Source organism: Dermacentor albipictus, chromosome 1, assembly GCF_038994185.2.
Source record: "Dermacentor albipictus isolate Rhodes 1998 colony chromosome 1, USDA_Dalb.pri_finalv2, whole genome shotgun sequence".
NCBI lineage: Eukaryota > Metazoa > Arthropoda > Arachnida > Ixodida > Ixodidae > Dermacentor > Dermacentor albipictus.
In genome coordinates, this window is record NC_091821.1 from 245,148,165 (window position 1) to 245,167,234 (window position 19,070).

General features: G+C 44.3%; 1 protein-coding gene across 4 annotated transcripts in view; it reads right to left on the bottom strand.

The window, feature by feature from the left end:
• The window catches only part of LOC135907931 (uncharacterized), a 62,914-nt gene that overhangs the window by 29,815 nt on the left and 14,029 nt on the right, over positions 1-19,070 (bottom strand). For all 4 annotated transcript variants that reach the window (XM_065439725.2, XM_065439724.2, XM_065439722.2 and 1 more), the window contains 6 exons: positions 18,324-18,398; positions 18,020-18,062; positions 17,549-17,940; positions 12,182-12,237; positions 11,305-11,362; positions 1,198-1,351 (listed from right to left, as the gene is read on the bottom strand). In XM_065439725.2, coding sequence (XP_065295797.1) covers positions 1,198-1,351; positions 11,305-11,362; positions 12,182-12,237; positions 17,549-17,940; positions 18,020-18,062; positions 18,324-18,398 — 778 coding nt within the window. The remainder of the gene's footprint in view (positions 1-1,197; positions 1,352-11,304; positions 11,363-12,181; positions 12,238-17,548; positions 17,941-18,019; positions 18,063-18,323; positions 18,399-19,070) is intronic.

Here is a 19,070-nt window from a genome sequence, read left to right on the forward strand (position 1 = left end):
GAGCTATACTCATCCAAAACAATTTTGAGAGAGTTCAGCAAAGACGAGTTCGGCTCGTCCGAAATGGTTAGAGGGTTAAAGGGGCACTGCAACACTTTTTGAACACGACAAGGAAAGATTCACGATCCGTAGAGAACGCTGCCATTAACATGCAGGTCATATATTCTTCAGCTGCATGCCGTAGAGAGCTCACAATCTTGGATGAAAGATCTCTCTCTCCTATGGCTCTCGAGGCCCCCTCTATTTTGCCACTGTCACTGGCTCCACAGACCGGCATGATAGCCCGCAGACGCCAGCCATTGGTGAACTGTTCATGATCGTGTGTTACAGCTGAGTGAAAGCTCATGCACACTCCAATCATCCAATCCATCCAATCTTCTAGCAAATACTAGAAGCAATGATTGTTTATGTGCCCTGCCCATCTTGTCACCACTTCTTTGTCATTCTTGGAAACCTTTGACAGATGCCAACACTGAAGGGATATCGTAAGTGCACCGCAAAAAGAAAAAAAAAAGTAATTAGCAATAAGGCAAGGCATGGGCATTGGCACTGCCTGAACTGAAAGTAAATGTGTTGAGCAGTAATGGAGAAAGTAAACAAGGTGCTTTTTATATCTACGCTCTGTATATCTAAACAAATGCTGTGTTTGTTCCTGCACAGCCAGCGATATATTCGATTTGATTACAATATTCGTATCTAACCGAATATTTGAACATTTTCTAATCGAGTACGAATAATAAAAATATAATATTCGATAACATGTGAACCTTTCGAATATTCGCACAGCCCTAATTTTACTGAAAATTTCTTGACGCATGAATCGAAACCCATGGGATTCTTAGAAGTCATTACAGATGGATATGCGTTGCCAACACACCTGCTACAATTCATAAATGACAATGTGTGTCATAAAGTAAATAATTAAAATGATAATTAGTGATTTTTTTTAATGAGCAAATTATGCCTTTTTCAATTTATCATGTGAGTAATCCAGATCTAGGACTACAATTATGCTATCTGTCACAGGCAATTTTAAAAATGTTGTACGCTCTAAAAAAACTACTACACCCTATATACATCTAAAGGCATTGCACTTGCTTCAATATGTTCTCAGTATTGAAGAAAAGGTGCTGGCAGAGCACAGATTGACAAAGAAAATGGTGTGCATATTAAACCTCAAATAAGGCACAAACGTACGGGCCAGCTTCCGGCTCCGAGTGACGACATCTTGTGCAGATTTTTTTGGTGTCTTGGGAATGACACCGCCTGAGGCTACAGTGGGCCTTGGTACTGCTCCTTTGGCCTTTCGGCTAAGTGCCATGGCCACAAAAGCACTGTTAGGGTCCAGTTCCTGGAATAAATTTCAACAGTGCAATTAGCAAGCTTCTGCACCACATGTCATAAAAATGTCCCACGCAGTCTTGCAAATCCAGTATGTATTCATGTAATTTATTGCACACAGCAGACACTAATGTACACATGTGAATGTTGAAGAAAAAACAACACATGCTGGAGAATGCTAAAGCACAAGAAACTTCAATTAATGAGTAAATGACCATACAGTAAATGACTTCAATTTCACTAGGACTGAACATTCAGGATTTTCATTGATTTCCTACAGTCACTGAATAAGCCATACAAAGAATAACTCATAGCATGTCCAATATTATTTGACAGTACTGTATGTCCTTCCAATATACAAAATTTGGTGCCGACAATTTAATACCAAACTATGCATGAAGTCAGGACAGTTAAATATCAAGCTTGCCAATACCAGGCCTGCCTGTCTTAATGCTCCTCTATTATGTTATCCAGAAAGGCAGACAAGAAATGCAGATAAGAACCACTAAACTAAGGCACACGATCTACTATTCACATTTATTACCAACTTTAATGCCAATGCCAACATGGCGCAGCTGACAGCAATCACAGTGTAGGAATAAGGACATTAAAAAATTATGCAACGAACATGCAACACACTTTATCCTACCTAGCGCCGATGTAGCATCATGCACATGCACATCTGCAGCATTGTACAGAGAACTAACAGTTTATGTAAGCGCTTGTGCCTGAACAGAAATTCAGGATGTAGCCTGTCACCCAAAAGATACCCATCATCAAGGAACATGGCAGCACCTCTTCAAACAGGAGCACGTGGCTTTACCATGAATCAATCATGCTTCGCGCATTATGCATATAACGTAAGCCACAAATAAATAGCAGAAAACTTCCGTTGCCTTGACAATGAAGTCTAGGCAGTAAAATGGCCATTTTTAAAACTATTCCAAAATGTTTGAAAACTAAGGACACTAATGACTGCAATATAATTTTAAGAACAGAGCCAAACAAAGCTGAACTTTGAAAACTTATTGGAGACAAGAGAAAACATGAAAGAACATGGCTGCTCGAATATACAGACCTTTCGGCTCAGGGGGAAAAAAGCAGAACAAGAGAAAAAGAGAGAAACACGGGATAGGTAAAGCAAGGAGTTTAACTGGAAGAGAATAATGTTTGCTACCCTACACTGGGGGAAGGGTAAGGGGAAATTAATTATAGGCATTATGGATAATCTTCTCAAAACCTCAACAAAATCAGTTGTGTGTAATAAGCTGCTGCTTATATATTACTCTTACTGGTAACACAATGCTAAGTGAATGCAAGTAGTGGATACTTAGCAGTGGATGTATTTTTTCCCCACAAGATTTTTCACCTGCAGCCATATGGTACTGCAGGCTCCAGTGCCACATGTGTTCAACTTAAATCCAAATTTCTGCTGCTCACACACACTCCAAGTTTGATGCACCTAATTGGTCCCCTAACCTAATATGGTCTCCACCCTGGTACCAAGACATGCTGGCATTAACAATGGATTATCAGATGGCCAGTTAAACAAATTGGAAGCAACCACATATCCCCACATCCATCAGATTAGAAAGGAGCCTGAAACTTTAATGTGCATAAGGAGCTTAGAACATAGAAAGCGTAACTAGACAAACCAAATACGAGCTCGACAATGGACACCTCAAAGCACACGATTCTCGTGCCACGTAGCACATGACTTAGAAATAAGATCACATTTGGTCAATAACTGACTGAACTCCACACTTGGACTTATGTGCCTGGCTGGCAACAATCAGAAGGAAGGCAGTTAATATATTTCATATTTTCATAAGTTATCCACAGGGCCAAACAATAAAGCTACACATAAAGGCGGAGTCGCTACACATACAATAAAGCAGCTGCAGCAGCAAATACACCGCTCCGTCCTGGCTCGGTTTCTCCACAGCCGCGTGTTTGCGTTTTGTGCATAAAACCATACCACAATCTGTTAGGCACCATTTTACTCACTGACGGCAACAAAGGGTGGTGATGGCGTATGCAACATCACCACTCCCCGGTTGGGAGATGGGAGATCTGAATTGCGATAAAGGTATTCGGACCCTTCAGATGGAATTTTCTCATAAACTAAGTCTTTTCTTGGCATGAAAGAAGCATTGTGAGGTTTCTGGAATGGCATTTAAACAGTATACATCGACTTTGTAATTAACTTTAGTGTCCCTTTAAGGGTTAAAAGTGGCTTTGCCATGATAAATATGTTTTATAAACATAAAACCATGCACTTGCAGCCATGACTGCATTCAGTTCATTAAGCACATCATTATAGGCATATTTTGTGGCAGAAATAGCATAGTGAAACTCCTTGTGACTGAACTACTAAAGTCAAATCTTTCATGCCAATGTTAGCATGTAATGAATCTATGCTTATAACGAATTTCAGATTAAAGGTATTTTCACACTGGATGCGAGTTAAATATAATGTGGGTCAACTGTGCCTGTGTATCTATACAGTCGTGAAAACAGCAAAAGTCAGCCCCTTTACAGTAGGCTTTTTTTTATCCTACAGTGATAATTTTCATAGTTTCACAACCCTCTAGTCTGTATTAGTCGCTTAGTGGCTATGGTGTTGGGCTGCTAAGCACGAGGTAGCGGGATCGAATCCCGGACACGGCGTCCACATTTCGAAAGGGGCAAAATGCGAAAACACCCGTGTGCTTAGATTTAGGTGCACGTTAAAGAGCCCCAGGTGGTCGAAACTTCCGGAGTCCCCCACTATGGCGTGCCTCATAATCAAAAAGTGGTTTTGGCATGTAAAACCCCATAATTTTTTTATTCTGTATTACAGTCGAATCTTGTTAATTCGAACACTCTTAAATCAAACTTTCGGCTTATTCGAACTGACGCTGTGGTCCTGTCGAAGTTATGTGTCTCTATGGGCAAAATGCTCAGTAATTTTCGAATGCACAAGCATTTGCGACAGTTAAATCTAACATGCTACGCTCCAACAATGCTCTCAGCAGCGCGCCAAACGACGCAGCGGCGCCTCCGACCAGCATTCCTCTGACCCCGCCATAGAGAAAGAGCTTAGGAGTGACCCCTCAATGCCTGGCACGAAGAAGAGGGAAAAAAATGTTGCAGAAATTTGTGCGCAGGCATGTGCAGGCGCGCATCACCTATTACTTCCGCTAGTGATGGGTGTCCTGTACACTCAATGACCGATTTTTCGGACCCCGAATTTTTCCAACATGCCCGACAATTTGGACGCCTTCACGGCACCACCATGTACCCCTTAGAGTCAATGTATAAGAATGTCTAAAATTTCGGATGCAAAAAACCTTTGCCATTCGATTTTCCTGACTTTTTGTCATGACCGCACGTCCGAAACAGCATTAATCGAAGCTACTACCACTGCCGCTTGGATTACCTCGCCGCCTCGTGCCCGCGCTCTCGCACGCAAATCCGCTGGCAGCCATAGCCACACCACAGCAACACTAGTCCTAGCTACTTTGAAGTTCGCTACCAAGCTTCTTGCTGTTCAGTGTCATGTGTTCCATCGATACAATTTGCCGCTGTTAGCAATGGTGCCGACTCCGCCTTTGTTATCATTGCCAATGGCTTTGGAGCAAGGAAAACATGGTGCATTGCATAATGCAGATTCCCGAAAGTCAGCTTCGCCCCAACACAGTAGTGTTACGTGGCGAAGCATACCAAGAGTTGGAAGAGGCAATTGTCACGGGGGATGGTACATTTCCTTTTATTATACACGCATGCACCTAGCATCTCCTATCATAGTACAAGCACCGATATGCCTAATAAGTGCACTGGTAGGCGTTTAGAGCTATTTTGGACATACCTGTGGTGAAAGAGGCTACTCCCTCTTTTGCCCAAGTAACCCCGCCGTTAGGTGGCACTAGCAGGGCAAACACTCATGGCATCTCTCATACTAATCAGCGACTACACCGACCGCCGGCAGTGCCCAGCTACACGGGCAAGCCGGATTACAGGGGATGCAAGAGCCATGCAGGAAAAACAACACCAGGGGACGCATGAGAGTCCAGCATTCAAACAGGTGCGACTGCCAATACATTATGCATCTTTATCCAAGTTTATCATTCTCTTTCGATCACATTTAAACTACCATTTATTAATATGGGGCACAACAACAACAAAAAGTAATATTAGTAGGCTCTTGCTGTTACAAAAGAAGGCCACTCAGTGTGCAAGCCTTGTCAACTATTTTCACCCAACAACAGAATTATCTCAGAGAAACAGGATGGTTAATATCGAGCACTCATACAACTACTGTCTTTTGCATCAGCTCCATTTTGCAGAACAGAAACAAAAACTCTTGAATTTCTAAAGAGCGTATCTAAGCCTGTAGAACATTCCAGTAGTCATATGACAAGGGAATGCGAAAGGTGGTTAGTACCGTGCCCTAGAAACAATTATCTTTGCAATCTGTTACTTGCAATGTATAAGTGCTACTGGATAAACTTGAAAAATGTTTAAATAATGATATTGGGTTTTCATACGGGTGATTGTGGAATGTTCGTATTTAATTACTTTTATTGATCCATTGTACTTAACTCATCTCATATATTACTCGCGTGTTATTAGTGTGTCTAGTATGTAGTGCATGTACCACATATACTAGCGTAATGAACGCACTTTTTTTCCTAATAGACCGAAGCAAAGTTGGGTGCATTCATTACGCGGGGTAAATTTCATGGAGATATTTTCGAAACAGCAAAAATTGAAAAGTAAGACAGTAATGATTTGGAGGAGCTGGTGCACGATCTCCGCTCGTCCTCGCAGCCGCTTTCGGCTGTCTGCCGTTATCGCAAGCATCACGTTGAAGCGCACACCTGTTTTGACAAACACACTGTGTGCGTCTCTTTCCTTAACTGTCATTGGCATGTCAAAGTTTATCGGTGTCTGATCAGCGTTCCCGTTTAGTGAGCAGATAAACTCCATGTCCTGCAGCAGGCGCATAACTCAACTCAAGGCTCCTCACACACATCAAAACCCAAGGCAGGCAGAAAAGTGAGACCACACACATGAGAATTCGACACTATGCCCCACTATGCCCACTATGCCAATCAAATGCTGGCAGCCCCTTCCTCACTTACTCTCCTGTGATCCCTCGAGTGCTCTTTTTTATGTCAGCGTAAAGTATATAAACTGTGTATGTTGCAGAGAGCCAGTTACGTTCTTTTTTTTTTTATCTTTCGAATCCGAGAGGTGCCTTTGTGCCAGCACTGGCGGAAAGGATGCGTCAAGCATTAAGTGAGCTAGCTTTAAACATGTGCGACGGTCAAAGGTTGTAGTCTCTGCGAAAAACTACAGCAGCGCCGTTCCATCATGGGACTGCACAGTAGCAAAGTTCAGGGTGCATTCATTACATGAGGAAAAAAATATTTAGATTTTTAGCGACTAACTTGGGGTGCATTCATTACGCGAGTAAATACGATTGATCCATTGTACTTATCTTGTCTGACATATTGCTCACATGGGTTATTAGTATGTCTAGTATGTAGTGCATGTATTTGCATATCTTGATATGCATAATACCTATATATATTACGTATCACATATAGTAAGGTGTAAGTATTTATTGTTGTGACTGTTGCTTATAGTATAGGTATTTATTGATGTGGCTTCACATATTGTCATTTAATACTATTACCAATGCATTGTCACTGCTGCCGATTATTGGCAACTCTGGTCTCCATCAAGCTGTATGCTTACAGCTTTCCTGCCCGGGAAGCCTTCAACACAACATTGCACGTGTTTTGCAAATAAAAATTGAATTGAACTGAATGGAATTATTTCTTGCTCCAACGTTAGCACCTTCTGTGTCATGGCATCACAACACATACACCTCACGGGAAATGAAACTGGTTCATAGAAAAGCTGCTATTGGGAACCAGCGCTGGAGTTTTCACGACACCTACAGCACCGCCCTGGCGGTCAGAACGTTCACAACTCAGCCGCTCCCGCGGATGAAAATTGCTACTGGTAGTGGCGTTGCGTGCACTGAAAGTCGAAGGAAAACAAAAGGATGCCGACGGTACTGTTGCGTATACAAGTGCCACAACTACGTCGGGATGAGGGAGGATGTATCCTTCTGCGTCTTTCCATCTAAACCCTACGAACAAGAACGGCGGCAGCGTTGGATACAAGCAGTCAGGCGAGCGAGTAAGTTCCTGTCTGGTTGCTCTGTCAAGCGGTGTCGGGCTGGTTTCTAAATCGAATTTTGCGTGTGTGCATGGTTTATTCGATAGTGAAGACGGTCAGCCATGGCAGCCAGTACCAAACAGCAGAATGTGCAGTCGGCATTTCGTCGGAAACAAAATGAGCAATAGCATGCACCATCCGGCATATGTACCAACCATTTTTCCTTCGCAATACCACCGCCACGCCCCTTCCAATGCCACCGCACGAAGCGAACAATACGAAAAGTAAATATTATCCATTCATTGCCAAGAATTACATGGGAGGGAAGCTGCCTTGTCATACGAGTTGTGTGCGCATACTGACGGCGCACGTGCGACTAAGCCGCCTATGTGTTTTTTAAAATGCGCATGCGGATGAGGACTCGGCGCTGAGATTCATCCGATAAATTTATGTAATTAGTGCTAAATGTAGCCAGCGTTGTGACAGATCCAGCAGTGGAGCACTCAAACCCTTGCTTGCGCGAGTCAGCTGATGCTATAAAGCTTTCTTCTCCATCGACTACTGTGGAGAAGTAACATCATAATTTTTTTATGTCTAGCCAGAGAAATATGCAAAGTCTTCAGGCCAACTAATACTTCCGAAACCATAGCGCAGCACGACCGGAGCCAGAGCTGCTAGATTTGCGAGGCAGGCTGCCCCGCAACGGCACATGCGCAACCATTAAAGAAACACACGTGCTCGCCACGACACACTGTGAAAAATATATACAGTCGAACACGGATATATCGAACCCACATATATCGAATTATTGTCTGTATCGAACTCGTAAATTATCCCCTTGAAAATTCTGTGTAAAAGTATAGAAATTCGTACGTTTATATTGAACGATATTTTTACCCGCCATTGGATATAGAGAACGCCGCGCGATCTCGGCACTCGCTGCACCCGCGTGCTTCGCGCCTCCCCTGAAAGGCTCGGAAAATGTGAGAGCGAGAGGGAGGAAGGCTCGGACGGTATTCCCGCTGCGCACGCTCTCCGACTTGCGACAACACCCTGCTTGCGGAACTGCTTTTATTTTTCTCTCTCCCAATGTCTTTCATCCTTCCCCCGCGTAACCATAGTGATCGGCTCGGAAAAGGTAGCCAGGAACGAAGGCGGCGGTTATCTCTCCTCCTTTTGCCTTTTTTTTTTCTTGTTGCATTTTCACGAGTTTTGCTCAGCCAACCACAGCTCGTGCCTTTCGTACGTCGCTGTCGTCCTCGGAGGTGGCCATCGCGAGCGCTTTGTTGGCGATGGCTGCGCACGTGAATTTTTGTGTTTTGTGCGCGTTCTTGTGTTTCGTGTTCATTATTGTTTTGCGTGCGTCTCACGACACGTGTGACTGGATCGTGGTGAGCTGACGCGGAAGCAATGGCCGCAGCAAGCACAAGCAGCGTCAAGAAGCGCAAGAACCTGGACTTTGTGACAAAGCTGAAAGCCATTCAGCGTGTTAAGGCGGGCGAGAAAAGTGCGACGCTGGCAGACGACATCGGGTTTCCTCGAAGCACTCTAAGCACCTTGTTAAAAAACAAGGCGGACATAAAGTCGAAAGCGACGGAGCAACGAACGTCGGGAGCTTGTCGTGTACGCGCTCCTGCCCACGAGAAAAGTGGTTTTTAGAGGTGCGGGCGAAGAACATTCCGGTGGATGGCCCAATGCTAATGGCTAAAGCCAAATGGTTTGCCGCTGCACTCGGTGATGACAACTTCGCCGACAACACAGGGTGGCTGCAGAGGTTTAAGAACCGCCATAAGATAGTTGGCAAAACCATTTCTGGGGAAAGCGGAGCCATCATCAGCCAGGATATCCAGCAGAGGATTTCGAAGGAATGGCCGGAAATTTGCGCGAAGTTTTCATCCGCGGAAATCTTCAACGCCGACGAGACCGGGTTGTTTTGGCAGATGCTGCCCAGCAAGACGCTCGACGTCCAGGGCAGCACGTGTCACGGGGGCAAGATGAGCAAAGTCCGCGTGAGCGTTCTGCTCGCTGCTTACATGAATGGCTCTCAAAAGCTCCAGCCCCTTGTGATTGGCAAAGCAAGGGCACCGCGCTGCTTCAAAAACTGTAAGCAGCTCCCCGTTCACTACGCCTTCAATAAGAAGGCGTGGATGGCGGGTGGCGTCAGCTGTTCACAGAATGGCTGCAAGCGTGGGACGCCGAACTGGGCAAGTCGGGGCATCACGCTTGCCTCCTCGTCGATAACTGCTCAGCACATCACACCACCTGCGAGCTCGAAAACATCGCGCTCAAGTTTCTGCCGGCGAACACGACAGCAAAGTTGCAGCCGCTCGACCAGGGCATCATTAAGTCGTTCAAAGTCGGCTACAGAAGGCGACTCATTGATAGGCTTTTGGTGAACCTCCGCATGGGCACCGAGCTTAAGGTTGACCTGCTGGGGGCCATTCAAATGGTGACGGGCGCCTGGAGAGACGTGAAGCAGGATACTGTGGCCAACTGCTTCCGGAAGGCAGGCCTCGTGACGGCCAAACTTCCTGAAACCTGCGAAGACGGCGACGGCGACGAGTGCATGGACGACGCGTTTCGCGAGTTGTCGTCCCTTTTCCCAGCTGCCGTTCCAGCCGAAGTGTCTGCTGACGATTATGTAAACGTTGAAAGCAATGTTCAGGCTGTTGCGAGCCTCGCCAATGAGGACATTGTAGCTGCAGTCAGAGGGACCCAGGCTGACAGCTCGAGTGGCGACGAAGATCGTCCGGACGAGGGCGCGGCTACACGCTCGTACTCCGCCGCTGAAGTGGCGGCAGCGTTCAGCTTGATTCGCCGTTGTTGCGGCGACATGGAAGGAACCGGGCTTTCGCACCTGAACAGCCTCGATAAGATCGAGGTTGGCGTCTTTAATTTCATTTGCAAGGCGAAGAAGCAGACCAACATAAGCGATTTTTTTTTCACGCAAATAAAGCATTACGTTGCGTCGTGTGTGCGGAAATAGTTGTCATTCTTGTATGCGCCGATCGGTAGGTCATCGTCCGCCACAGGTAAAGTCTCTGGGCCTGTATTTTTTATATCGAATTTTTGATATATCGAATTAATTCGCGATCCCCTTCGAGTTCGATATATCCGTGTTCTACTGTAAAGCTTAAAAAGCTTCTTTCATCATTTCTTCACTTGATGGCGCTAGCTTCTTTACGAAAACTGTCCACTTGAAGCGGCGCGAAAACGGAAACATACAAACTATAATACGGCCGCGCACGTGTGTGTCGTTTGGTCGAGCGGCTGGGATATGCCGCGTTTTGTCGCCAGGGCGGCATGCAACGCACTCTTTTCGACGCGCCGCCTATCCAGCGCTGGTTCCCCATAGAAAGTTATTTGCTTGCCAGTATGTTTGCTGGGGTTTTAAGGACCAGGACCTTCCCTTAACATCAGAAAATTAGAAGTAAAAAATGTCATGTGTGTAGTCAGTACTTTTTTAAAAGTTAGTGCCACAACGTTATCCTGACCATCAACAGCCAACATTCATAAACAAGACTGAGTTTGCATATTCTCTCTTAAACTCCCTTTATACGGAGAGGGGAAGTGCTTAGATTACAAGGGGGATCTTTTGATTTGGGAAAACAAGTGTTTTTTGCATGGACCTAAACAATGTTGGAGTTAATGGACACAACAATGGCAGCAATTTATCAAGATGAACAACTTGTGCACACAGCAACATGCCCATGCATAACTGCCCCACATAACAGAAAAGAATCTGTAGTTATCTTCCTCCAATCATTTCTGAAATTAAATGAAACTCACGTCCTCATCCTCGTCTGTCTCCTTCTTTTCATCTTCAGAGCTGCTGGAGCTGCTGGACCTGTATGTGACAGACATTGAGAATTAGGCGGCAGGCACAGGCTTGCACAAGGTTTATTTTTTTACGGAATGAAGCAGCACGAATTTGTCATGAGCATGCCATTTTTCACCTTGACCATCAAGCAAACAGTACATATATTGCACCCCATTAAGGCAAGCCTTCCCCTTGTCCACAATCCCATGCGCATTAGACAAGTGAGGTAAGGCACTGTCACAGGGACATCAGTGAATATAGATGAAACGGTAATGCGCACTGAATACAATAACATCCCACTGCAAAATTATGGGGTTTTACGTGCCAAAACCACGATCTGATTGTGAGGCACGCCGTAGTGACGGACTCCAGAATGATTTGGACCCCATGGGGTACTTTAATTTGCAGCTAAATTTAAGTACACGAGTGTTTTCGCATTTCACGCCCATCGAAATGCGGCCGCCATGGCCGGGATTTGACCCTGCGACCTCATGCTTAGCACCTCAACACCATAGCCACTAAGCAACCACGGCGGATAACATCACACTGTCACAGGGACATCAGTGAATATACATAAAACGTTAATGAGCACTGAATACAATAACATCAATTTTAACATAGTTGAATGCCAATAAAGCTTAAGCTTAAGAGAAGGGAAGCACAGTCGAGAATGACAGAAGACTAGGTGGGGTGACGAAATTAGGAAATTCGCAGGTGCAAGTTGGAATCGGTTGGCGCAGGACAGAGGTAATTGGAGATCGCAGGGGGAGGCCTTCGTCCCGCAGTGGACATAAAATAGGCTGATGATGATGAAAGCTCAAGCTTGACTGTGGCCAAAGGACTTGCCTGTCTTTTTTAGACGACGACTTGCTTGACTGCTGCTTCTCTCGCTGCTGGCGACGCTGAAAGACAAACCAAGCGCATTAAAAAAGGGGGAAAGAAAACATGACACAAGTGCAGTTCGTGCACATTAATTATACAGTCATAAGCGCCATGAAAGAGAGAATTTAAACACATGGCAGACACTAATCCAACACACGAGTCATCAATGCGTAGCCAGTTCAGAAAATGGGATAGAGCCATACTTCTCTGCCAGCTTTTCACATGCTCTACACACAAACCTCAAATGTAGCATGGTACAATACCTGACCCACTTCCATGCTTGTCCTCTCAGCAAGCATTTTGCAAAGTCTAGAAGAGTGGCCTGATGTTGAAGAAAGCACACACTCCCTTCACACAGACCTTACTTTGAATGCATGGTGCATGAAAATAAGCACGTCTGTCATCACCTGACTTGTCAAAGTGTTTACTGTAAACACAACACTGCATTGTATTTCAATATCAAAATGCTCATCAAAATGTGAAACTGATTTCCTTTGCAATTACCAGCCTCTAAGGAAAGCCTGTGTTATGGAGCTATAGCAACCAAGAGAATGCCACTGCTCTCACCCCATATTAGGATCTGGCCACATCAAAACAGCAAAGGTACGAGATGTGAGCTCAAGCGTTCCCATTCATGCTTTTCAGGTCAGTATGCAACTAATACAAGTGAAATCTGGTCCTGGCAGTGGCAGCCAAATTAAACATGGTCAAGCTTAATCCGGAGAAACTCCAACTATGGCATATCTCTTCTAGCCAATGTGTGGCTTTCGGATGTTAAAGCCAATCAATCAATCACTACTGAGCACTGTAGCAAAAGTCCAGTGACAAATTCCATTTACCTTAGCACAATTAGATAAGAAGACTAAAACCTACCTTTTAACAAAAATGGACTGAAAAAAATAAATTACATAAAATGCAGGGGAGGGTATCTAAAGACATAGATAAAAATTAAAACATTTACGAAGTAATTTTTAAAATTCTCATATAGTGGTTAACATTTAAATAAGTGCAGTTCAATACTTTGTCCTAAACTAAGAACGCTTAGGTCAGCTAGACATGAGATTAGCTAAAACCTTTAAAATTAGTCATTTAGACAGAGTTCCCTTTGAACAGTCACTACATCTAAACAAGTGTCTTTCCAAAGAAACCTATTCAAAACAAGACCAGCTGAAGTGTAGGCACTTCAGAAGTAGCCGGTAGCTGCAACCATATATATTTCTGCATCCCAGCCTTTATACTAGCTGTCCCAACTAAATATCACCAAGAATGAAAAAATAATGAATTGCTTTACCCAAATGGCAATCACTATAAATCACTATGCAGATGAGCATCGCTCATGCTAGTCATGAGCATTAAGTTTAAATAACTTTATTACCTAGCCTAACTGATAAGGCATCAATGTGATAATTGCGGAGAATGCCGTGAAATGACCGACAGGAATGTTTAAAGGGGCCCTAGAACACACTTCAAGCAAGCGTGGTGCATAGATTGATGGTCAGAGAGATAAATGCAACAAGAACAGCAGTGATAGGGGGCACGCAGTCCAAAGTTATTTAGCCAAGAAACTTCAAAATACATGCAGGAAAAAGATGCGTAGCTGCCAATATTAAGTGCTTCAAGCATCTATGTACAGGAAGTTGGCACACCATGGTTGCCCCTGCTCTGTATTCCCAGACTCTGGTGCACAAAGCTCTGGTGTAAACAGAAAATTTTAAAAATAAGAAAAACAATGATGGGGTTTTACGTGCCGAAACCACCACGTCATTCAGAGGCCCTACATGCAGGGTGTCTACCAAATTGACATTCCCAAATTCCCTGAGTTTTCCAGGTTTTCCCTAAGTGACACAGAACGTTGTTTTATGTCAAGACAGGCATACATCACATCGCCCTATGTTGTCACTCTCAAGTAAGCATGTTAGAAAATAAAAAACAACTTAATCCAATTTGAATAGCAAGTGGTAGTGTTTATTTTATTCAAAAAGAAAACAGAAGGGAGGGGCTAGTAAAATGCACAGCGAATAAAATATCTTCGAAAGAAATAGTAAAACCCATTGCAAATTGAGTTGAACATTCTCAAATACGAATAATAAAAGAGATGCATAAAGAATATTTTCGAATATGAGCTATTTCTATCAACTGATAGCAAGCTAATTGGTATGAGGCCTGAACTTTATCACAAATGAGATTCTCTCGCAACAGCTGGTAAGTCAACCTCAACTGTCCTTGACATACTCTCAGCCCACGCACAACGCCTCAGTGTTGCATCTCACTGTTTTAAAGAGTTTTTTTGCTTGGATGAGGGACACCTGCATCTCTGTGTCAGCCAACACTTTGCTTTTAGAGTGCAAGCTCCTTCAAAAAAAGCGGCGGCATGCTTCCTTTTCCGTTCATTTCTCAATGCATAGGTCCTTTGTCTTCTCGCTCTCCTTCGGCTGCACGTTTGCCACACGGACTACTTGAAGCATCCTCTTGGACAGTTGTGCAGTCAGCGTCCAATTTTTCTGACTCCATAGGGGCCGCGAAAACGTCCGAAAAAATCAATGCATGTCTTTTACAGCTCTTAAGGGCTCAAATCGCCACAGGCACGCCCGAAAAAGCTCTGAAGGGCTGCCAGTACACTTATTAGGCATATCGGTGCTCGTACTGTGACAGAAGATGGCGGGTGCACGCGTGTATAATTAAGGAATACATACTATGTCCCGTGACAGTTGCCCCTTCCCACACTTATGCTTCACAGCGTAACATTACTGTAATGAGGTGAAGCTGACTTTCGGGAACCGGCATTACGCAACGCGCCGTGCTTTCCGAACTTCGAAGCCAATCGCGATGACCATGAAGGCGGTGTCCGTGCCGTTGCTGACAGCAGCGAATTCTTTCAATGAAAAACACGGTACAGAACGGCAACAAGCTTAATACCGAACCTCAAAGCAGCTAGGCCTAGCATTGCCGCGGTGGTGGCTACGGCGGCCAGCGGATCTGCGTGCGAGCGTGCCGGTTCGAGGCAGCGAGGTTATCAACATGGCAGCGGTTGTGACTTTAATAATGCCATTTCGGACCTGCCATCACGGCAAAAAGTTCGGAAAATTGGACAGCAAAGGGTTCTTGCGTCCAAAAGTTCAAACGTTTTTATACAGTGACCCTATGGGGTACGTAGTGGTGCCGCGAAGCCGTCCGAGTTATCTAGCGTCCAGAAAGTCGCTCGTTGACTGTACTCTGGCAACTCCTCCAGCCGAGGGCGCAGCATCAAAGACAATTCATTACGACTCCTCTCTATTACTCGGGACAGCATTACCGTGACTTTGGGTTCCTTTTCAATAAAATTACAGCTAATTTATCCTGATAGAAGCACAAATTCTCTGAGTTTTCCCCGAGTTTCTCCAGACTACTCAAAATCCCTGAGAATTCCCGGTTTTCCCGGTTGGTAGGCACCCTGTACATGGATCGGTTACAAAGAGGTCCATGTAGGCTCCCTCGGCGCAGTTTACACTCCCAGTCGAGCAACCTAGGACTGCACAACGTATCTTTCGTTCATATCCTGTGCAGGCAGCTCAGTCCAGTAATACAAACAACAATGGACAGCAGTGAGAAAATAGCCCTGCCTAGACAACGCTCGTGAGTATACTGCACATGCATGTGCAAAATGAGGCAACGAAGCAGCTTGCAAGCATACAGAAGTGAGAAGCTTGTTAACAGATATAATACTTGTGTGCGCACTTCTCTGTAGTATAGAGCATTGCTCAGAGGCCAGAAGCAAAAAAGCAGCCAGCACCCCTACTATGTCTTGCAGTTGTAGTGTTATTCCCCCCCTTTTTTTACTACTGTGTCTGTTTGCGTTCATATAAAAACTACAGTAAACAAAAATAAAATGAAATCTTAATTGATCATGTTTTTGCTGCAATGCACTGCTTATCTGCAACTTAGTTTTTAACCAATCCCAAAGGAGTGAGTGGTGATGTTGATGCTGCTTCTGGTGAGCACGACTGGGCAATGATGCGGTCGACAGCAATGTGGCGATTTGTTTGCGCGATTAAAATATTAAATAGTTTGATATTGGTGCTTTGACCTACGCTAAAAGCATCTCCAATCGAGTCTATGCTACCTGTAATAGAAAGGCGGTGGCTTGAAAAGTGTTTGAGGATCTCTTTAAGCAATCTAGGTCTTGTGTGGTCCTTTAAAATGACAGAAAAACAAAAAACAAAAAGAAAACCTGCGAAATTTTATAAAATACCACATGACAACACACCAAGAATCACGGCACTTTTAAACGTAAGCCTAGACGAGTACGAGCCCATCTTATTACACTGGGAATAAGCAGCCATGCTCATTCACTGACACATGAGCACCTTTTAGCTCACATCTCCGATTCAGCATTTAGTGTGCACAGCACACTAAATGACAAGGTTTAGAATAAAAACAGGAATAGCGCAGCACAGGACGAGCGAGTAAAGAGCACAGGACAACACAGCACTCTGTCCTGTGCTCTTCACTAGCTCATCCTGTGTTGCGCTGTTCCTGCTTTTATTCTAAAGATGAACCAACCAGCCCCTTTGAACACGCTGCAAATGACAAGGTTTACGTTTCAGATCGTCATTTTCACTGGCAAGTGTAACTGAAATGTAGAAATAATAAAGTAACGAAAAATGAAAGAGGATGAAAAGATAACTAGCCCCACGTAGGACCCATAGCCACCTTTTCCAAATTTCGCATGCGGTGCTTAACCAATTAAGGTACTGCAACAGCCATCCATTTCGAGTGTTATACAGTAACATTAGACATGGTTCCCCAGGACATTACTGCCTTGAGTAGTAGAACTGCATTGCATTACCAGCCTAGCCCACCCATCATCCTCAGCTTTATTTCACTTCAGGGGGGCAAACCCACCTACAAGCACCAGTGCTTTCAGCTAGCTACTTCTCTTTTGGTGGCTTACCATGTGAAAGCTGAGGTGTCTCCACAACCAAACAGTCTCATGAATGGCACAGCAGAGTAAAAGGTGACATGGCTGACAGTGCTATCGGGAGAGGTGCTCCAGCAACAAACTGCAAACTTTCATCTAGCACATATCTGCTACACTGTCGACTACCGAGAAGTACTAAAAAGACGCAATCCAAATGTGAACACAGAAGCTGGAAGAATCCGATGAAGGTCAACTAAAGGTGCTTCTGTTAGAGGAAGCGGTGCCTCATACAATCAACTTCAAGTCAACCACAACACTGTCACCTATGCCACCACAGCTTCACATTTACACTGTTGTGCTCTGAATTATCCTGTTCGTGTTTCCTGTGTACACAACAACATGACCTGCACAAGGTTGCAACAGAACTCCCTCACCTTTTTACTCTTTTTTGAGGACTTCTTTTTCTTCTTCTTCTCTAGTGACTTTTCTTCAACAGAAGCAGCTGCAACTTCTTGTAAATTCTGCTTTGCTTTTTCTGAAGCTGCTGGTTTCTTTCCGGTTAAAGATGTCACGGTGGCAGCAGTAGCACCACCAGAAGCAGTAGCACCAGCAGAAGCACTAGCACCAGCACAAGCACTAGCATCACCTGAAGCAGTAGCACCAGCACAAGCACTAGCACCACCCCAACCACTAGCATCACCTGAAGCAGTAGCAGTGCTTTTGGACGCAGAGTGCCTCATCCAAGACGTCTGTGTGCTTGTACTAGGCCTTGACTCGCACTGCGTAGCTGCATCTTGAGCTACGGCTTCATTGTCAAAGTGCATACCTGAAATACAATTTCAAAGTAACATGCTGTGACCAACACCCTTGGCCCAGTTCCACACCTCCAACTGAGTGAGACCCACCTTCCAGCTCAAAGGCCTTGATAAACACATTCAACATTTCAGTCTGCATGACAAAGAAAAAAAAAACGAAAATGAATGGCGAGTATTTTTATGCTGTCCTCTGGGACAGTTCCCTGGATAAAAATACCTAGGCAAAATTGTAAAAGATGGTCAAGCTTCAAGAGAAAGTTGTGGCTGCTAGACAAGACATTTAGAAAAAGGGCCAGTGTTATAACAGCAGCTGCAATACAATTCGGGTTTGTCCGAAGTTAACAAAATGACTGATAATGGCAATTTGGTATAAAAGAAAAGTGGAAATGCTCACTTGTGACAGTAAGGTGCTCATTGATTCTCGTCCTTCAGTGAGTACTATATATGACCGGCACAACCTGTCAAATCTCTGCAACAAAGTAAGTAAAACGTAATAACAGAGCATGTTGAACATGAAATATAGTATGCAAAAATGCACAGGATGCACACACAAGTATCCCTCTCACCTATATAAAGAAAAAAGATGTATAGCAAAACACCAGAGAGATTAATTCTGTCCAGACATGTACAAGCCACTCAGAAAGAGTAATTAAGTTACATTCCTGAGTACTAGACTAAAGAGTAACTGAGTAGAGTACTAATTAATGCTTAAAAAAGTACTTTAAATAGTAATTACTAGAAAAAGTAACTTATTATTGCAAGTTGCAACAAAGTAATACATTCCTATAGGACACTCACTCATTATCTAAAAAGCAGTTTCCCTAAGGAAACTGCTTTGTTTTAGAAATTCAATTTACACAGCCTGCTGTTGTGCCACTGAAAAAGTGCAGCAAGAGGTGGGCACTAGCCTAGACATCATCATCAGCAGCAGCCTGGCTACGCTTACTGCAGGGCAAAGGCCTCTCCCATACTTCTCCAACTACCCCGGTCATGTGCTAATTGTGGAGATGTCCCTGCAAACTTATTAATCTCATCCGCCAACCTAACTTTCTGCCGCCCCCTGCTACCCTTCCCTTCCCCTTGGAATCCAGTCCGTAACCCTTAATGCCCATTGGTTATCTTCCCTCTTCATTACATGTCA